The following is an 18,243-nucleotide window of genomic DNA, read 5'->3' as shown; positions in this document are numbered from 1 at the left end:
ATTCTACTCTGTGAGAAAAAATTTGGTAGAGGATGATTTATAGTTTTGTTTTTCTTATGCTGATCTGCCTGTTCTTAGCTATCCCATTACCCACTCTCAGGGCATGTTAAATAAGGCTTCCCTGGTGGATCAGATAGTAGAGAATCTGCCTGCAATGCAAGAGACCAAGGTTCAATCCCTGGGTCAGGAAGGTCCCCTAGAGAAGGGAATAGCTACTCACTCTAGTATTCTTGCCTGGAGAATTCCATGGACAGAGGAGCCTGGTGGGGTACAGTCCTTGGGGTTGCAAAGAATCAGATAGGACTGAGCGAGTAACACTTTCACTTTTCACTTTCAAATGAATAATTCCTAGAATGAGAAATGCTCCCTGAAAGTCCTCAGAGAAGCAAGTTGTTCACTGTCATTCCACCAAGCTTGTTCCTCCAAGGACCAACCCAGAGTGGGTTGTAATGACCAAACTCACAGGAAGAATAGTCAAAAGGGAAGAGCTAAAACCTAACCTGACTTCCTACAAGGAATTCAGATCACAGCCAGGGAACCAAGACTTTCATATATAAATAGTTCTTGTTTTGTATTCCTGTTCTGTTCCCCCCAAATGGTTGGTAATAAAATCCTTTAAACAAAATGACTCTTTGAATTTGTGGTCTAAGGAGAAAGAAAGATGAAGAGAGAGTATATTTAATTCTGGAATTGGATTGAGAGAAGGATGGGGTGAAGGGGGCGTAGAATAACCCAAAACAGAATTACTGAGTCACCTGGGAGTCCCAAGTGTGCAGGTACAGTTCATTCATATTCAGTTCTGCATGATAGCCCATTGTATGAATCTACCATGATATACTTATCCATTCTATAGATTTGTGGTAGTCACCAAAAAGAGAGGAAAAGAGACAGAGTCTGTGGAATATGTAAAAAGGAAGACAGAACAAGGAAAGCGCTTCCTAGCTTGTACAGTGGGATTCAGAGTTTAAAAAAATTCCTTGACTCCCTATCGTGGATGAGGCGGTCCTAGGCCAAAGTTGGATATCCATTAAGTCAATGTTCAAACACAATATTTTTGTACTTTCTAGTGTCAACACCATTCTAGCAAAGAAACAAGACAAAAAGTTCTGTCCTCACAATCTTTCATTCTAGTGGGAGTTTATTATATTTTATTTTAACTTTTACTGTAAGATATATCACACATATAAAAGGTTATCTACAACATATTAAAGAATAATTGTATTAAAGAGTAATCATAAAGCAAATATACATCTACAAACAGCCTAGTTTAAGAAATAGAATATTACCAGTACATGAGTCCCCCATGTGGCTTTTTTGTATCATATTTCCCTCCCCCATAGAGATAATAACTATATTGAATTTTATGTTAATAATTCCCTTGCTTTTCCTTGTAAGTTTTACCACAGTGTCTCTGTATCCCCAAACAATATTGTATCAGTTAGGGTCCTGGCAGGAAACAGATGGCACACTCAAATTAGTATGATTTGAGGAGAGTTTATTAAAGGAATTATTTACAAAGGTGCAGGCAGGATACAGAAGAATACAACAACAGGATATTATCTTTAGGCTAGTAACAGTGCTCTTTATCACCATGGGCTTGAAGCAAGAGTAGTGGAGGTGGTTTCAGGAAGCCAGACAGAGAGAGCCTCCTGATAGGAGCTGAGACCTTCATTGGAGGGAATCCAGCCTGCCTATAGCAACCCACAGCAAGGGTACCAGAGAATAAACACTCAACCCCACTTGCTTCTACCTCTCCAGTCTTCTCCTGGCACCTCCCATCAGCCAAATCTAACCAGAAGCTACAAGTCATAAAGGGCCCATAGATTCGGTCCACTCAGTGCAGCCTCCTGGAAATAGAAGTGTGGAAAGTGAATCTGGAGGGTCAAACTGAAGTTATCTGGGCAAAATATATTGCTTAGATTTGCCTGTTTAAGTTTACTTAAATGGAACCATTTAGTATGTTATTCTTCTGTTACTTACCTTTATTGTTTATTCATTAAAATAGTTCAGTTGTATAGCTACGTGTGTGCGTGCTCAGTCACTGTGTCCAACTCTTTGCAACCCCATGGGCTATAGTCCGCCAGGCTCCTCTGTCTATGGAATTTTCCAGGCAAGAATACTGAGTGGGTTGCCATTTCCTCCTCCAGGGGATCTTCCTGACCCAGGGGTCGAACCCATGTCTCTTGCATCTCCTGCATTGGCAGGCAGATTTTTTACAACTGAGTCACCTGGGAGTCCCAAGTGTGCAGGTACAGTTCATTTATATTAGTTCTGCATGATAGCCCATTGTATGAATCTACCATGATATACTTATCCATTCTATAGTTGACAGACATTTGGACTGTTTATAGCTTTTTGTTTTCACAAATGATACTGCTTTAGAATTCTTATGTATATCTCTTGCTATCCAAACACAAGAATGCATATACATATGCAGCTGGTAGATCATGCAATGTGTGCAAGTTAAACTTAAATATATAATACCAAACTATTTTCCAAAGTCCTACTAATTTAAACTCCTGCTGCTGCTGCTGCTGCTAAGTCGCTTCAGTCGTGTCTGACTCTGTGCGACCCCATAGACGGCAGCCCACCAGGCTCCACCGTCCCTGGGATTCTCCAGGCAAGAATACTGGAGTGGGTTGCCATTTCCTGCTCCAGTGCATGAAAGGGAAAAGTGAAAGTGAAGTCGCTCTGTCGTGTCCAACTCTTAGCGACCCCATGGACTGTAGCCTACCAGGCTCCTCCGTCCATGGGATTTTCCAGGCAAGAGTACTGGAGTGGGATGCCATTGCCTTCTCCAACTAGCATTAAATGAGGGTTGCTGTCACTCTACAGTTTGACTAATACCTGGTTATCTGAGTTTCTAATTTTTGTCAATCTGGTAGGTGAGAAATAGTGTTTTGTGATTTTAATTTTCACTTTCTTGTTTCTAACAAAGTTGAGCATCTTTTCACATGCTTTTTGGCCTTAATACAGTGGTATTTTTCATTTTGCTCATTTTACTGTTGAGTTTTTCTCTCTTTCTTTTGTCAGTCATATGTTATCAGTGTCCTCTCCCCCTTTGATTTGTTTTTTCACTCAGAATTAGGTTATCTTAAATTAGACTTTTTTTCCTTCATGGCTTGCACTTTTAATTCCCATTTAAAAAGATCCTTCTCTATCCTGAAGTCATAAAAATATTTTCCTATTTTGTCTTCTGAAAGTTCTGTTGTTTTACATTATGCTTTAAGTCTTAAATCTAGCTAGTACTGATATTTGTATATGGTATAAGGTAGGGATCAGATTTTTTTTTTTCCATATAGATAACCAGTTATTGAATAGTCCATCTTTTCCCAACTGATCTGTAAATGCTTTCTGTGACAAAAAAAAATTTGTTTCCATGTATGTATGAATCTTTTCCTGGATTCTCAGTGTATTCTGCTGGCCTGCCACAGAGCTTGATAATCTACCCTTAAGGACTTCAGTTCCTGAAGACTCTTACTTGATATTAGTTCCCCTGGAGAAAATATATTTTAATCCATTACTTTTCAGATCATCTCAGTGGGAGAATAATTTATTAGCATCTATCATACATCAGGACTGAGAATGTGGTTATTTTAATGTTGGGAGAAGAATGGAGGAAAGAAGGCTCTGAGATAGCATGAAGACACTTGTTACATGAAAGGTGGTTGCCTTTGCAAAGGGGAACAGATTAAGGAAGATGACCTTGATCCTAGCAGCCAAGGGATATTTATGCAGATCTAATCAGCTGAGGACAAACGTGTATGGAGCAGAAGTATTTCTAGAATCATGTTTTCATATGATGTGAAGAAATCTGCTTATGTAATGAGTAAAATATATACATATACAATAACATGAAAAAATAGGTACTTTTATTTTTAGATGCTCTTTTAAAGAGTCACTTTATTGAGTCATGCATAGACAACCTAAGTATTTAATTTAGACAATTACCAGCTGATTCCCAGGTATTTTGTATATACACTATGAAAGGCAGAAAGACACCAATACGGGAAGGTAGAGACTTCTGTTTCCATAGGCACAACTGTGATCTAGGCAGTTCTTGTAAGAACTGGGAGCTGGGAAAAACAGTTCCCTGTAAGTGCCTCGTGGTGGATGCTGGATACTGCTGCCAGCTTATCCTTAAACAAAAACGGAAAAAAAGATTCTTCAACTTAAGCAGAGTCCGGAAGTTTGAGGGAAAGATTTTTAAAAGGCCTTTGGCCATGAAGTGCTTTAAACTTATACCCACCGGTACAAACCATTATTTCTTTTTTATGGCTTTCTCCAGAACTAGCTTGATTGTGATCTCTTTATCCTCTCAACACCCTTCCAAAATGCCATCGCCATTGCCACCTTTCAGCTAAAAATCTAAGATAGCAACTGCCTTGTCTAGGCACCATCCCATCTGCTGATCAAGAGCATTCAATTCTCTTCATTCAGCAAATAGCCACTGAGCACCCTTAAAGTGCTGTAATCTGTGGGAGGACTTGGGATTTGAGATAGAAGTAAAACTCTCTTCCCTGGCCTTCAGTAACTCACTTTCTAGTGGTGGCAAAGACAAATGGTTGGATCCCATAACAGTTTATTTCTTAAAGAATTCCCCAGTAGTGTCCTATAAAGCACTGGTGCAGCTGTCAAAGCCAGAGAGGGGGCTGAAACGTGGGCAGTCGAGAGAAGAGAGATCCTCTCCTCTTCTGTCACCGCTGGAGTGAGTTGCTTTGGGTATGTTTCATGGAATGAGATGGGGGCTGGGTCTCCAGCACCAGTCCCTGCTCTCGCCACTGGGAGAATCCCTCACCAGGTTTTCAGGGCTCTTAGCATGTGAAGAAAGACAACATCCCATCCCAGCGCTACACTCAGTCAAGAATTGCCTTATTCCTTACTACTTTATAAGTTAACGCTCACAGCCATTTCCCCAGGTACAAGATTGACCAGGGAAACCCCTACAGAAAGATAAAATAGCTGAAAATTCAATATCACTGCCTCACAAACTCCCAACAACCATCCCCCTTTAATACTTGTCTTGATTTTTGAACTAGTCCAGTGGTTCCATCTATTTCCATTCTCTTGGTGACTTTGTTCATTTGAAAGGATTTATAATAGAAGTCAGCACACTGTCATGGTGAAGCACTGGGACTCTGAGGTTTCAATGCCTTGTCTGCATTTAGATAAATAACTGTGTAGTCTTAGATAAATAACTTCTCTGTTTCCTTATCTACAAGATGGGGATCTTATAAGATTGTTTTGAGGATTAAATTGATGTAGTGTCCTCCTCAGTATCCATGAAGGATCAGTTCTAGCACTGCTGAGGATACCAAGATCTGTGGATGTTCAAGTCCCTCATATAAAATGACATAATATTAGTACATAGCCAATGCACATCCTCCAGTGTACATCAAATAATCTCTAGATTACTTATAATACTTAATACAATGTAAATAGTTGTCAAATGTGACAAATTAAAGTTTTGCTCTTTGGAATTTTCTGGATTTTTTTTTCTGACTATTTTCAATCTGCTGTTCATTGCATCTGTGGATACAGAACCCATATATATGGAGGGCCAATTGTATATGTGAAGTGTTTAGACTAGTACCTAGAACATAGTAAGCACAATATAAATGCTACCTAGTATCAGTTATCAACTATGTGCCAGGCATTGGTCTAAGCTCTTATGTTAATCCATTTAATCCTCACAATAACCCTATGAGGTTGGCATGATTTACAAATGAGAGGTTTAAGTAAAACAGAGGTTAAGTAACTTGCTCAAGGCTCTGAGGTTACAGCAGTGAACGAAACAAGCAAGATCCCCACTCTCGTGAAACTTTCATCAAATAAAATAATTTCATGATGATTAATGAAGATTTATTTTCATGATGAAAATAAAACAAGTTGAAGGGGTATGATAGAGTCAGGGTACACTTCTCTGAGGAATGACATTCCAGGGACTCCCCACCCTTCCCCATCATTGGCCTGTGTTCATAGCTACCCTGGTTTACCTCGACACATTTCAATAACTCTGAATCTTGTTAGTGAAACTATTGGAGTCTCATTTCCTTTGTTTAAGTAGGTCTCAGACTCCTGCGCATTTGCCTAGTTCTTGCCTGGTTTATTTCACAGAAAAAAAAAATTGTGTTCAATGTCATTGGACAATCTATTCCCACAAGTACTCAGAAAATTACAATATGGCACAGTAAGTTCTACGGCAAAGGAAAACAAAGGGGGATGTGGTTTCTCAGAGGAGGCACATAAGTGAGCTTGGGAGACAGAAAGCAGAAAGAACAGCAGATGCAGAGGCTCCAATCTAACGTGTGCCCCACTCATCTTCTCAAACCAAGAAAAGGTTGTCACTCGTTTTATTGGCAGTCCTCACTCTATGAACTACTACAGTTTGAAAATACTGTTTACTTGCTGTGTGAAGGTGGAGTAACAGGCACTTCCAGTACACTCTTGGGTAGTAGTACCTATGAGGAGGCCCAACTACTTCTGCTGGGATCCCTTGAGCCCCTGGATTTTCTATATCTTCTACCAGGACATGAGGGTAAAGGAGAACATTACTCTTGGGGCTGCTGCTAGCCCGTATAGTACCTGTGTTAGTTTTCGAAGGGTGCCATAACAAAGTGCCACAAACACAAAAGAAATTTATTCCCTTACAACTCTGAGGCAGGAAGTCCAAAATCAAGGCACTGGCAGCATTGGTTTCTTCTGAAGGCTTTGAGGAGTAATGTTTCGTGCCTGTTTCCTAGCAGGTGGTTACCAATAATCCTTTGCATTCCTTGGCCTGTAGCTGCATCACTCCAATTGCCACCTCCATCATCACATAGTCTTCTTCCCTGTGTCTCTATGTTCAAATCTCCCTCTTCTCCTTGTAAGACACCAGTCATTGGATCTGCTGCTGCTAAGTCTCTTCAGTCATGTCTGACTCTGTGCGACCCCATAGACGGCAGCCCACTAGGCTCCACCATCCCTGGGATTCTCCAGGCAAGAACACTGGAGTGGGTTGCCATTTCCTTCTCCATTGGATTTAGTGCTACACTTATCCATTGTATGGCCTCATCTTAACTTGATTACATCTGCCAAGAACCTATATCCAAATAAGGTCACATTTGTAGGTACCAGGAGTTAGGACTGAATATGATATCCTTTAAGGTTCTTGGCCTTCCCCAGTCAATAGGAATTGATCAGAAGCCAGACAAGAAATACAGGCAAGGCTTTACTGGGGCCCCTGCTGCAGCAGCAGGGAATAAGAACAAACAACAGGTTCCTTTGCTTGTTCACTCCATGAGTGGGTGCAAGCTTATTCCTTTCAGGGGATGAGGGTAGGCGTATGTCCAGGGGTCTAGTGGAGGGGTGGCTTAGGTATTTTGCCTGCCCCTTAGGTGGTGGTGTGTGTAGGGGGTATGCTCAGTTCTCTTGCTTTTGTTCCTGACCCCCTGCTTTTGCTCCAGGCTCTTCAAAAGTGGCAGTTGGATTTTTTGGTCTCTTTATATCTTTTGTCCATAATTTTGCTCTAACTGTACCATGCACACTGTTATTTTTACTCCCGTATAATTTCTTTGTATTTGGTTGCTTGAAGAGAGGTGTGTTCAGGTGCAAGCATTGCACCAGTGCAGCAAAGGGTCCCAGGTCCCAGCCTATCTCAAATGTATCTTTTAGGGGGATACAATTCAACCCACTACAGCATCTTTGTGCAAATTGGAAGCAGGTGTTCCCTCTGGATGGATGTTGCCCCTCTACTCATGGCTTGGTGAGCAGATAGCACCTTTAGGTGAATTATACAAAGGAACCCTTCCTCCTGGTAGAGGCAGCCCCACACTAGGACACAAAACTCAGCACCTGGAGCCCAGGCTGCATTTCAACCCCCATTCAGTTCACACAGGCCCTCTTGCAGGACACAGCCTATTCAATCATACTCATCCTGCCTGCTCTACTCTCAGCTGGCTGCCTCAGGTCTCCACAAACCCCCATCCTGTGCCATCCTTACCTGCATTGTTCCTTCCATTTCCATATCCTGGGAATAGAACTCAGTCTTGTTCTCCTATGTCCAGTCTTTGGGTGTCTTTTGTGAAATGATGTGATTCTGTATCTCCTATGAATAGGTGGTATTTATGCCTGGCCAGCACACATTCTCTTCTCATCTGAAAGCACCACCCAAATTTTCCTTAGGGCCCACCACTCCTCTCCCACTTCGAGTTCATCTGTTTTCAGTGGGACTAACTCCATTTTCCAAATGCAGAGATGAGCACAAGGTACAGGTTCAGCCAATCAGAGCACTCGCCTCCTGGTATAATCAGTTCAGTTCAGTCGCTCAGTCATGTCCGACTCATTGCGACCCCATGAACCACAGCACGCCAGGCCTCCCTGTCCATCACCAACTCCCAGAGTCCACTCAAACTCATGTCCATCGAGTCGGTGATGCCATCCAGCCATCTCATCCTCTGTCGTCCCCTTCTCCTCCCACCCCCAATCCTTCCCAGCATCAGGGTCTTTTCCAATGAGTCAACTCTTCGCATGAGGTGGCCAAACTATTGGAGTTTCAGCTTCAACATCAGTCCTTCCAATGAACACCCAGGACTGATCTCCTTTAGGATGGACTGGTTGGATCTCCTTGCAATCCAAGGGACTCTCAAGAGTCTTCTCCAACACCACAGTTCAAAAGCATCAATTCTTCAGCACTCAGCTTTCTTCACAGTCCAACTCTCACATCCATACATGACTACTGGAAAAACCATAGCCTTGACTAGATGGACCTTTGTTGGCAAAGTAATGTCTCTGCTTTTTAATATGCTATCTAGGTTGGTCATAACTTTCCTTCGAAGGAGTAAGCGTCTTTGATCCTAAAACTGGTACATGACCCAAGTCTTTTTGCTAAAACTATTGAAGTATCCATGGACACATAAATGAATAAAGATGTCATGTATATATACAATGAAATACTACTCAGCCATAAAAAAAGAATGAAATAGTGCCATTTCCAGCAACCCAGATGGACCTAAAAATTATTCTAAGAAAGTAAGTCAGAAAGAGAAAAACACTATATAATATCACTTATATGGGGAATCTCAAATATGACACAAATAAACCTATCTACAAAACAGAAACAGACTCACAGAGAGAACAGACTTGTGGTTGCCAAGGGGAAGGGGTGATGGGGGAGGGGTTAGAAGAAACTAACTGGGAGTTTAGGGCTGCAAGATGTGAACTATTAAATAGAGAATGGATAAACAACAAGGTCCTATTATAAGTACAGAGAACTATATTCAATATTCTGTGATAAACCACAATGAAAAATAATGTAAAAAATGTATGTATAACTGAATCACTTTGCTATACAGTGGAAATTAACACAACATTGTAAATCAGTTTTTTTAAAAAAAAAGAGATATTGAAGCAAACGCACTCTTTTTGTACAGATGGCTACATGGTAAGATAAACTTGAAGCAACCTGAGAATGAAGCCAACCCAGAGGAGAGTAAAACTGAGAGATAAATGGAATCCTGATAATATAAATCAATCACCTTGTTCTAGCTGAGCCTGAAGCTAGATACACTCCTGGACTTTGCAGTAGCATGAGCTAACAAATTCCCCTTCCACCATGATCTCTTTTTTCCCCCCTTGTGATTATTAAATGTGGGTATATATCACAAAATCAAAAGAATCCTCACTAATGCAGTATCTAACACTTCCATCACTTCTTCTCTGTTTCCAAAGCTTCACATCCTCTCTGGCTCACCAGGGTCTTGGTGCCTGCGTCCTTACAGATGAATAGGAGTTAACCAGGCTAGAGAAAAGGAAAGAGCTTCCCTTCACACCATGGTGGAGATGAGTGAAGAACTATGTTATACTTTTGGGAAGTTGGTAAGTGGAGAGTAGGTTCTGCCTCTTTGGGAAGCTGCCATTTCTATCTATACTTTTTCATTTTCCTGTGGGCTGAGCACTCTCTCCAGCTCAGCCATGTATTGAGCAGCTCTCTTGCTCCTCAGTGCTCCCACAGTGTATCCTAACCCACTGTTGGGCATCAATACTGAGCTTTGCTCCTTGGAGACACACCTGATCCTTGTAATTCTCTGCATCCTCTGCATCACCCAGCACAGAACTGGGACCCAGAGGATCTTCATAAGGGCAAGCTGAATGGCCATACCTGTCTTCTTGCAGCCTTCCTCCTCCTCCAGTAAGCCTTCCCTGTTATAGTCTGCCCTGATCTCCCCCTTTTCTGAGTCATTCATGAACTACTGTCTTGCATTGTGACTTTTATTGCATCAGTGCTGGACCTGTCTCCCTAGTTCCTTAGATCTCAGGTGGCAGGATTCTTTTCCCAAAGCTCTTAGCACAAACTCAAGGAAGAGTCATGCATAAATGATGCATACTTCAGATGAAGTTTAATGCACATCCCAACACTGCCACCATGATGAGGGTAAAGGCTATATTAAGAAAAGCCAATTTATATCAGTATGACATATCAACACAGAACAAGGAGACGCCACAGATATTTGCAAATGGGATCTTTCCTTTTGTTACTGTGTATACCCTGGTATTTCTTTATATTTGTACAAACTCACAACACTACATGACATTTCATATTTCATATGTCACTGAGAAGGGGTGTCAGTAAGCAGAAAATAAAAATAAAAAAGCAGGAAAACATCTCTTTAGCTAGAATCTGATGGAGGGGTGGGAATCATGAGAGTTATGATCCTTCTCTCTGCTCAGTCTTAGCAACAACTCCGACTTCTGCTAATTGCTCCTCCTGAGGAATTCTTCTCAGCCTGTTGTGGTACATCTCCTAGGCTGGTATGAGATAGCTTGGTTCCTGATTGAATAAATTAGAAAGAGTCATTGGGGGAATTGAGGATGTTGTGCAAACTGAGTAAGGTGACATTTCACTGTGTGACTTGGGAGACCATCTGCCCCTGTGATGGGAGGAAAGCCTTTGCTGCTCAACCCTGCTCCAGGGTTTCATTTTACTGAGGGTGTGGGTGCCATGAGGAATGTGTGTTCCTTGCTTCCTTCCTTCCCACAAGCAGAGAAGAAGCCAGATGTAGACACAACGGATGCTTAGGTTTTTTCTTCAGCTTTCCCTCCCCCTGCCCACAATACACAGGGTTCAGGACCAAGACTGCCCACTCCTGGGGGCAGACCCTACCTGGTTCTGAAATCAACCAAGCCATTTGCTGCTTTTTCTATGTAGTCTTGGGTTGGTTGCTTCTCAGATGCAGGCCTCAGTTTTTCCCATCTGAGTACTGGAAATTCTAAAACCCACATTACAGGATTGTGTCAAAGATCATTAGGGCTTCAGTGAGAAAGTGCTTTGGGAACTGTAAAGTGCCAAACACGTGACTAGTGATTTTTGTTATGCTATTCTAATCACAGTGCATATGGACTCTACTGTCTGCCCCTCCTGGGTCCTCATCCAATCTCAGCTCACTCCTCTGCTCATTCAGTCCCACATGCACTGGTTAATTCCTTTCGGTGCTCTTAGCCTCTGGAAGTTTCTCTAAAGTCAACCAAACTTCTGGGTGTAGGGCATGCTGGCTCTGATATTTCCTTGTGAGGTTAGGCTCCTGGGACCAAAATGTAGGGGAAGGGGAAAGGAGGTGGAGGGAGGAGGGGATCCTTGGAAATGGCTCTGGGAGGGATATGCTCAGTTTCATTCTATGATGAATGCCACCTGTTTCCTACCCCAGCCCTTCATAGTGGTTCCATCCTACATGTCCCCAACGTTCTGCAGTCCCTAAAATGTACTTTCATTTGACTGTCACAGCTATTTTGTGAAGTAGGCAAAATTATTAATCTCATGTTATAGATGAACACATTTGTCCAAGGGCTTCTAGGCGGTGCTAGTGGTAAAGAACCCACCTGCCAATGCAGGAGATGTAAGAGACGCAGGTTCAATCCCCTGGGTCGGGAATATCCTCTAGTGGAGGGTATGGCTACCCACTCCAATATTCTTGCCTGAGGAATCCCATGGACAGAGGATCCTGGCAGGCTACAGTCCAGAGGATCGAAAAGAGTTGGACATGATTGAAGCAACTTAGCATGCACGCACACATCTTTGCCCAAGGTCACACTATTAGTATATTGCAAAGGCAGGACTCAAATCCAGGTCTCCAGGATCCTGTACATTGGAGAGAATGTCTAACAGAGGCTCCAGAATACTCTAAACCTCATTTTTGGCTTATTCTTCACTTCTGGAGGCTGGTTTCTACATTCTGTCAGGTGTTTGGGGGCAGCCAGCCCAACAAGGTCGTGCAACAGAACTGTTCAAAGCCATTTTCTTGGATTCTCTTCCCTTGTTCCCAATGAGATTCTTTCTCCATCCACTTTCCAAGTCCAGGCTCCATCTCCTCCTTACAGGCCCTGTCCCACCCCCATTGCTCTGTTGCTCATAGTGTTTGCACAGGGTCTTTCCTGTCTCTGCTCCAAGAGCCCTTACAAAGATCCTAGGTTGGATTTTCTCCCTGCTCTGCCCTATTGGGATGATCTTCTGCAGCACAACTGGCAACACAACACGTTTGGCATCTACTGTGTGTGTTAGGCCTTGCACTAAAGACTTTATTTATACTATTCTCACATTTAATCCTCTCAACAATTTCTTGAGGTGAGAATTACTTTTCCATTTACGTACGAAATAATTGAGGCTCCAAGAGAGAGTAATTTGCTCCAAGTCATGCAACTAGTTAATGACGAAGAACCAAATTGAACCTGGGTCCGTTGAACTACAAGCCGTCTTCTTAGACCACTCACCATACTGCATATTCGGTCCTCATTCTGTGGTCTGAAATTTAGAGGGATTGGAAGATAATTCAGCACATGCATATCTCTCAACCCTTTAGTTTCCAGGATCCCAGCTGCATGATAGAGATTGTCCTCAGAAAGATCTTACCCAACTGAGCCTGGCATCCATCTTAGTGCCCTATAAATTAGCCCTCCTTGAATTGGAATGTATTTATGGCTCTTAAACATTGGCTGCCCTAGTATTTCTTCTCAAATGCATAGTCTGTGCTGCATTCTTAATAAGTCTCCCCAGAGATTCTTGTTTCTTCTCTTCCTCTTGTGACCCTTTAGGAAACTCTGACTTGGGACAGGCAGTCAGGGACCATCCAGATGCACTTAATTGTTAAGATGCTTTCTGACAGCCTCAGAAACAAAAGTCACAAACCTGGTTGTGTGATGAGGGGGTCACATAGCCTTGGCTGTTTTAATTATACGCAAGAAGAGAAGAGGCTTTCATAGTGAACATCTCCCTGCCAAAATCTTGTTTGCCACTTGCAGCTCTTACAGAAAATGGGCATAAAATCATAGAGCATTAGTGCCAAAAGCGCCTGAAGAAACCATCTGCTGTAAGCTCCTGAAGCTCAGAGATAAGGAGTGATTTAACTAAGGTTGCACAACCTGTTGACTTTATCCCAGTCCATGGGTGAATCCCAGGAAGAGATGCAATTCTAATTACATTTCTCGGAGACTTACTGACTTATTTTGCATCTCTATTGCACAATTTTACATCAAGCAAAGGAAACTCTGTTAATCAAGTCTATTTTCAAGAGACTTCCTATTTGGGTATTTGCTGTTTGGTCACTTCAAGATGAAAGAAGAGAAGCAGGTGAAGGCATATGCCATACAACTCAGTCCATTCAATTGTGTTCTCTCAAGATGGTGGCTGTTACTGAGCTGGCACAGAAATAGGAACAGATATGAACTCACAGCAGTGGTGTTAGATGTTTTGTGTAGTTTCTGGGTACTTGGGAAGCCAGACACTGTGTGGATCAGTGACCTAACCATAGGAACCTTTGCCTGTGCTATCATCAGGAGATGACATCATGGAGAACTGCTTTTTACCTTGCAAAATCCCTCTTCCTCATGCATTCAGGTATAAGAAATGAAAATCCCATAGAAATGGGATTTTCTGAAGTCTTAGTGTTTAAAAATTTGGAGCAGTAAGAAAACTGAGAACCAAAGAGGAAAGAATATACTTTGGTTGCAAGTGATAAGAACCTTACTCCAATGATCAAAGCTCAATGGGGACTTCATTGAAACTAGTGAGGTGTCTAGCAGAATCAAAGAATGTGGTGACCAATCAAGCCTCAAGAAGCCAGAATCAATAAGAAATCCACAAGACACACTCTCTTACCTTATATCTATGCTTCTCTCTGCATTGATGAGCTTGTTTTCTCTTACTACAGAGTGGTATTCTACATGTGGTTTGAGGATACACCATCAGTTTTAGAGCACACATCCCTGTATATTTGCCATTCAAAAGGAAAGAAAATAGCTCCAGTTAAAAAAATTCCTGAGGAAGGAGTCTGACTGGCCCCACTTGATCACATGCTCCCTTTACTGACAGTCTTCACTAGAATCACCTGGTTTGGATGAGGAAGTAGTAGTACCAGAAAAGAAAAGGTTGCCATTTTCTGAAGAAATGAGGGGAGACATGATAGCTGGCAATCAAAAGAAATTATTTACCAGAGATCTTGCAGCAAGTGAGGAACAGATTCAGGGCTAGAACGAGAATCAATAAAATAATGATTATTAATAATAATGGAAGTCTGTAGATTCTTTTCATGTCTGACATTGAAGTAGACTTCAGTGTTACTAAATGCTCATTCATTTATATTTTTTAAAAATTGCTGTTGTGTGGAGGGTAGACCGTAAGTGAGCAAGCATGGAGTAGGGAAAGTGGCTACAAGCTCTGTGTTAGCTCCTAGGTAGGGGAGAAACAATGGTGCCTTGGACCAACATCATGGCCATGAAAGTGAAAATGGCTCAGTCATATCCGACTCTTTGTGAACCCATGATCTATACAGTCCATGGAATTCTCTAGGCCAGAACACTGGAGTGGGTAGCCTTTCCCTTCTCCAAGGGATCTTCCCAACCCAGGGATCAAACCCAGGTCTCCCACGTTGCAGGCGGATTCTTTACCAGCTGAGCCACAAGGGAAGCCCAAGAATACAGGAGTGGGTAGCCTATCCTTTCTCCAGCAAATCCGACCCAGAAATTGAACTGGGGTCTCCTGCATTGCAGGTGGATTCTTGACCAACTGAGCTATCAGGGAAGCCTTACTTCCAAAAGCGGGAAGACTTGAGATAGACTTTAGAAGGAGAATCACTGGACTTGTTGTTGGATTAGATGTCAACACTAAGAAAAAAAAAAACAAGGAATTAGGAATTATACTAAGATTTCTGTGAAAACTAGGGTTAAAATAAATTTGGAGCAGAATCAAGAGTTCCTGGACATGGTAAGTTTGAGACATGGAGATGTATAGTAGGCACTTGTTTATACATGTCATCACCAAAGATGTGGCACCTAAAGCCTCAGGAGTAGATGAGGCTTCAAGGAAGAAAGTATATCTAGAGCAGAGGGATCAACTGTTCTTTTAGTCATTTCTTTTGCATATACTGAATTTTTTTGCTGGGGTTCCAGCCAGAAACTTCAGATGGGAATCACAATCATTATTACAGCGAATCCCATGGAATGAGAAGCCAGACTCATCCCTCACTGGGGAGCTAAGAACTAACCAAATGAACTGTTGAACAAACATCTAAACTCTATGAGATGTGTTGATTGCTCCAAAGTATACCCTTTGGACAACTAAACAAATGATGAGAAACAAGCCTGTTGTAAACCACTGTGTCATTTCCCTTGGCTATCTTCAGAGCCAGGTTTTAGGACCCAGGAAAATTTACCAGACTTAGTTTTAGATGACTTAGGGTTGCTTCCCTTGGTAGGCTGAAAAATGGCCATGATTTTCTGCAGCTCTTCTTACCAAGAGATGGCATCTATTCTTCCACCTCTTAAAATTAGGCTTGGCCATATGACTTGTTAGTCAGTTGGACATGAGCAAACATGATACAAACAGAGGCTTGAAAAGTGCTTCTGCATTGGAGCTTGCCCTCTCATGCTGCTGGGAAAACTTCTACCACCATGTGAACACCTTTGAATTGCTTTCTGGAGAATGAAAACATGGAGAGAGAAGATCCCACCACATTAGTCATCTCAGCTGGGACTCCAGACACATGAATGAAGCCACTCTAGACCATCCAGCCTTGGCCAGAGGAACCATCCACCCATCTCTATCCAATGGTGAGAAATAACGTTTATTGTTTTAAATCACTAAATTTTGGAGTGGTTTGTTATGTGTCTCAGAGGACAATTAACTCTGAACCAAGTGGTCCACAGATGTTTCACAAGTACAGATATTCTTTACCTCACTTTTTTTTTTTTTGGCTACACCACATGGCTTGTGGGATCTCAGTTCTTCGACCAGGGATTGAAGTCGGAGTCCTAACCACAGAACCTCCAGGGAATTCCTTCTTACTCTTTTTTGGAGGATTTGTGTTCAATCAGGTTTCATCAAAGGTTTAAACTAAAAGATGAAAGCTTAATTGAGAAATGTAGAGTGATGGCCAGGGGCAGTGGGGTCTTCCTGAGGTCCCTGAAATAGCTCCACAAACGTGACTCAGGTTTCACAGTTATGTGTTCTCATAGAATGATGTAGCTTTCCTTCACTGTGCTTTGTAATTATATTTTGGTGATTATTTTACAATGTCTAGACTAAACAACAAGCTGTTAGACTATAAGCTTGATGAAGGCAAGAATTGTGTCTAGTTTACCAGTGATTGTATCCTGGCACATACTAGACACTAATTTGTTGAAAGAATATATTTCAATTGTGCCTACTTCATATAGGGGATCCAGGCCTTCAAAAATATCACTTAACAGTATTTGTATCCAATGGACCTGTCTCTCACAGGCACTCCCAGTCAGAGGCTGTTGCTTGATTCTTCAGCAGTAGCAGGTAATCAAGTATAGGTTTGGGATGGGGAATCTGAAATCAATGAAATTCCAGGACACTCGCCGCTGTAATTCCTTCTACTTATACCAAATGGTTGGCAAACAAACTCAAATAAACATTACTCAGACACTGTAAGAAACTTGATACATAAGCAAGGAGCTTGGGGCAAGGGCAGGTGGTATTACTGGGAAAATCATGTCTGGAGAATGTTCATATCATTCTGTGGACATTATAAGGCTGCAGTCACAAAGCAATTGTGAAACAAATGTCCCAAGTGAGGCTGTTAACTCTGACAATCCTTGGGAATCTGTTACTACCAATATCCCAAATACACAATCTGAAGAGGAAAACTGAAAGAGCAAGAGTCAGACAGAGGTGGGTTCAATTAGTAAATGAATGACTTTGGCATGTTAACTTTCTCAAGGCTATGTTTCCTTGCCTGTCAAATCGGGGATAATAATATTTCAAAAGAAAAAGCACCTCCGTTAGACTATAGGTACCCGCAAGCAGGGACCATTTGTTTTCATGTATATTTATCCAGTGTTTAATAGTGCCAGACCTATAGTAGATACAGAAGTGAACTTCTTCCTAGAGGTGATCCAAGACCTACTCCTGGCTCCATCACAAATCCCCTCAGACTGGCCTTAGGAAATTTCCTCCCCCTCCCTGGGCCTCCACCTTCCTTTTTGTAGCAAAAGGAGCCCAGACAAGATTTCCTCTAAGCTCCCTTCCAGATACAGTATTTAATGAGTCTGCGACCATTCAGTACAATCTACTGAAAAAGTTGGCTTAAAGCTCAACGTTCAGAAAACTAAGATCATGGCATCTGGTCCCATCACTTCATGGGAAATAGATGGGGAAACAGTGGAAACAGTGTCAGACTTTATTTTTTTGGGCTCCAAAATCACTGCTGATGGTGACTGCAGCCATGAAATTAAAAGACATTTACTCCTTGGAAGGAAGGTTATGGCCAACCTAGATAGCATATTTGGAGAAGGCAATGGCACCCCACTCCAGTACTCTTGCCTGGAAAATCCCATGGACAGAGAGCCTGGTAGGCTACAGTCCATGGGGTCGCTAAGAGTCGGACACGACTGAGTGACTTCACTTTCACTTCTCCCTTTCATGCACTGGAGAAGGAAATGGCAACCCACTCCAGTATTCTTGCCTGGAGAATCCCAGGGACGGTGGAGCCTGGTGGGCTGCTGTCTCTGGGGTCGCACAGAGTCGGACACGACTGAAGCAACTTAGCAGTAGCAGTAGCAGATAGCATATTTAAAAGCAGAGACATTACTTTGCCAACAAAAGTCTGTCTGGTCAAGGCTATGGTTTTTCCAGTGGTCATGTATGGATGTGAGAGTTGGAGGGTGAAGAAAGCTGAGCACCGCAGAATTGATGCTTTTGAACTGTGGTGTTGGAGAAGACTCTTGAGAGTCCCTTGGACTGCAAGGAGATCC

At 42.2% G+C, this 18,243-nt stretch overlaps 1 protein-coding gene across 4 annotated transcripts in view; it reads left to right on the top strand.

The window, feature by feature from the left end:
* The window catches only part of LOC145504495 (uncharacterized), a 102,585-nt gene that overhangs the window by 23,132 nt on the left and 61,210 nt on the right, over positions 1 to 18,243 (top strand). For 3 of the 4 annotated variants that reach the window (XM_081485478.1, XM_081485476.1, XM_081485477.1), the window contains exon 3: positions 9,709 to 9,855. The exons of the other annotated variant lie outside the window; for it this stretch is intronic. In XM_081485478.1, coding sequence (XP_081341604.1) covers positions 9,811 to 9,855 — 45 coding nt within the window. In that variant the 5' untranslated portion in view covers positions 9,709 to 9,810. The remainder of the gene's footprint in view (positions 1 to 9,708; positions 9,856 to 18,243) is intronic. 4 annotated transcript variants of the gene reach the window in all.

Source organism: Giraffa tippelskirchi, chromosome 5, assembly GCF_054371585.1.
Source record: "Giraffa tippelskirchi isolate mGirTip1 chromosome 5, T2T-mGirTip1v1.2.pri, whole genome shotgun sequence".
NCBI lineage: Eukaryota > Metazoa > Chordata > Mammalia > Artiodactyla > Giraffidae > Giraffa > Giraffa tippelskirchi.
The sequence above is the reverse complement of the archived record's forward strand: the minus strand, read 5'-3'. Positions and strand labels throughout refer to the sequence as shown.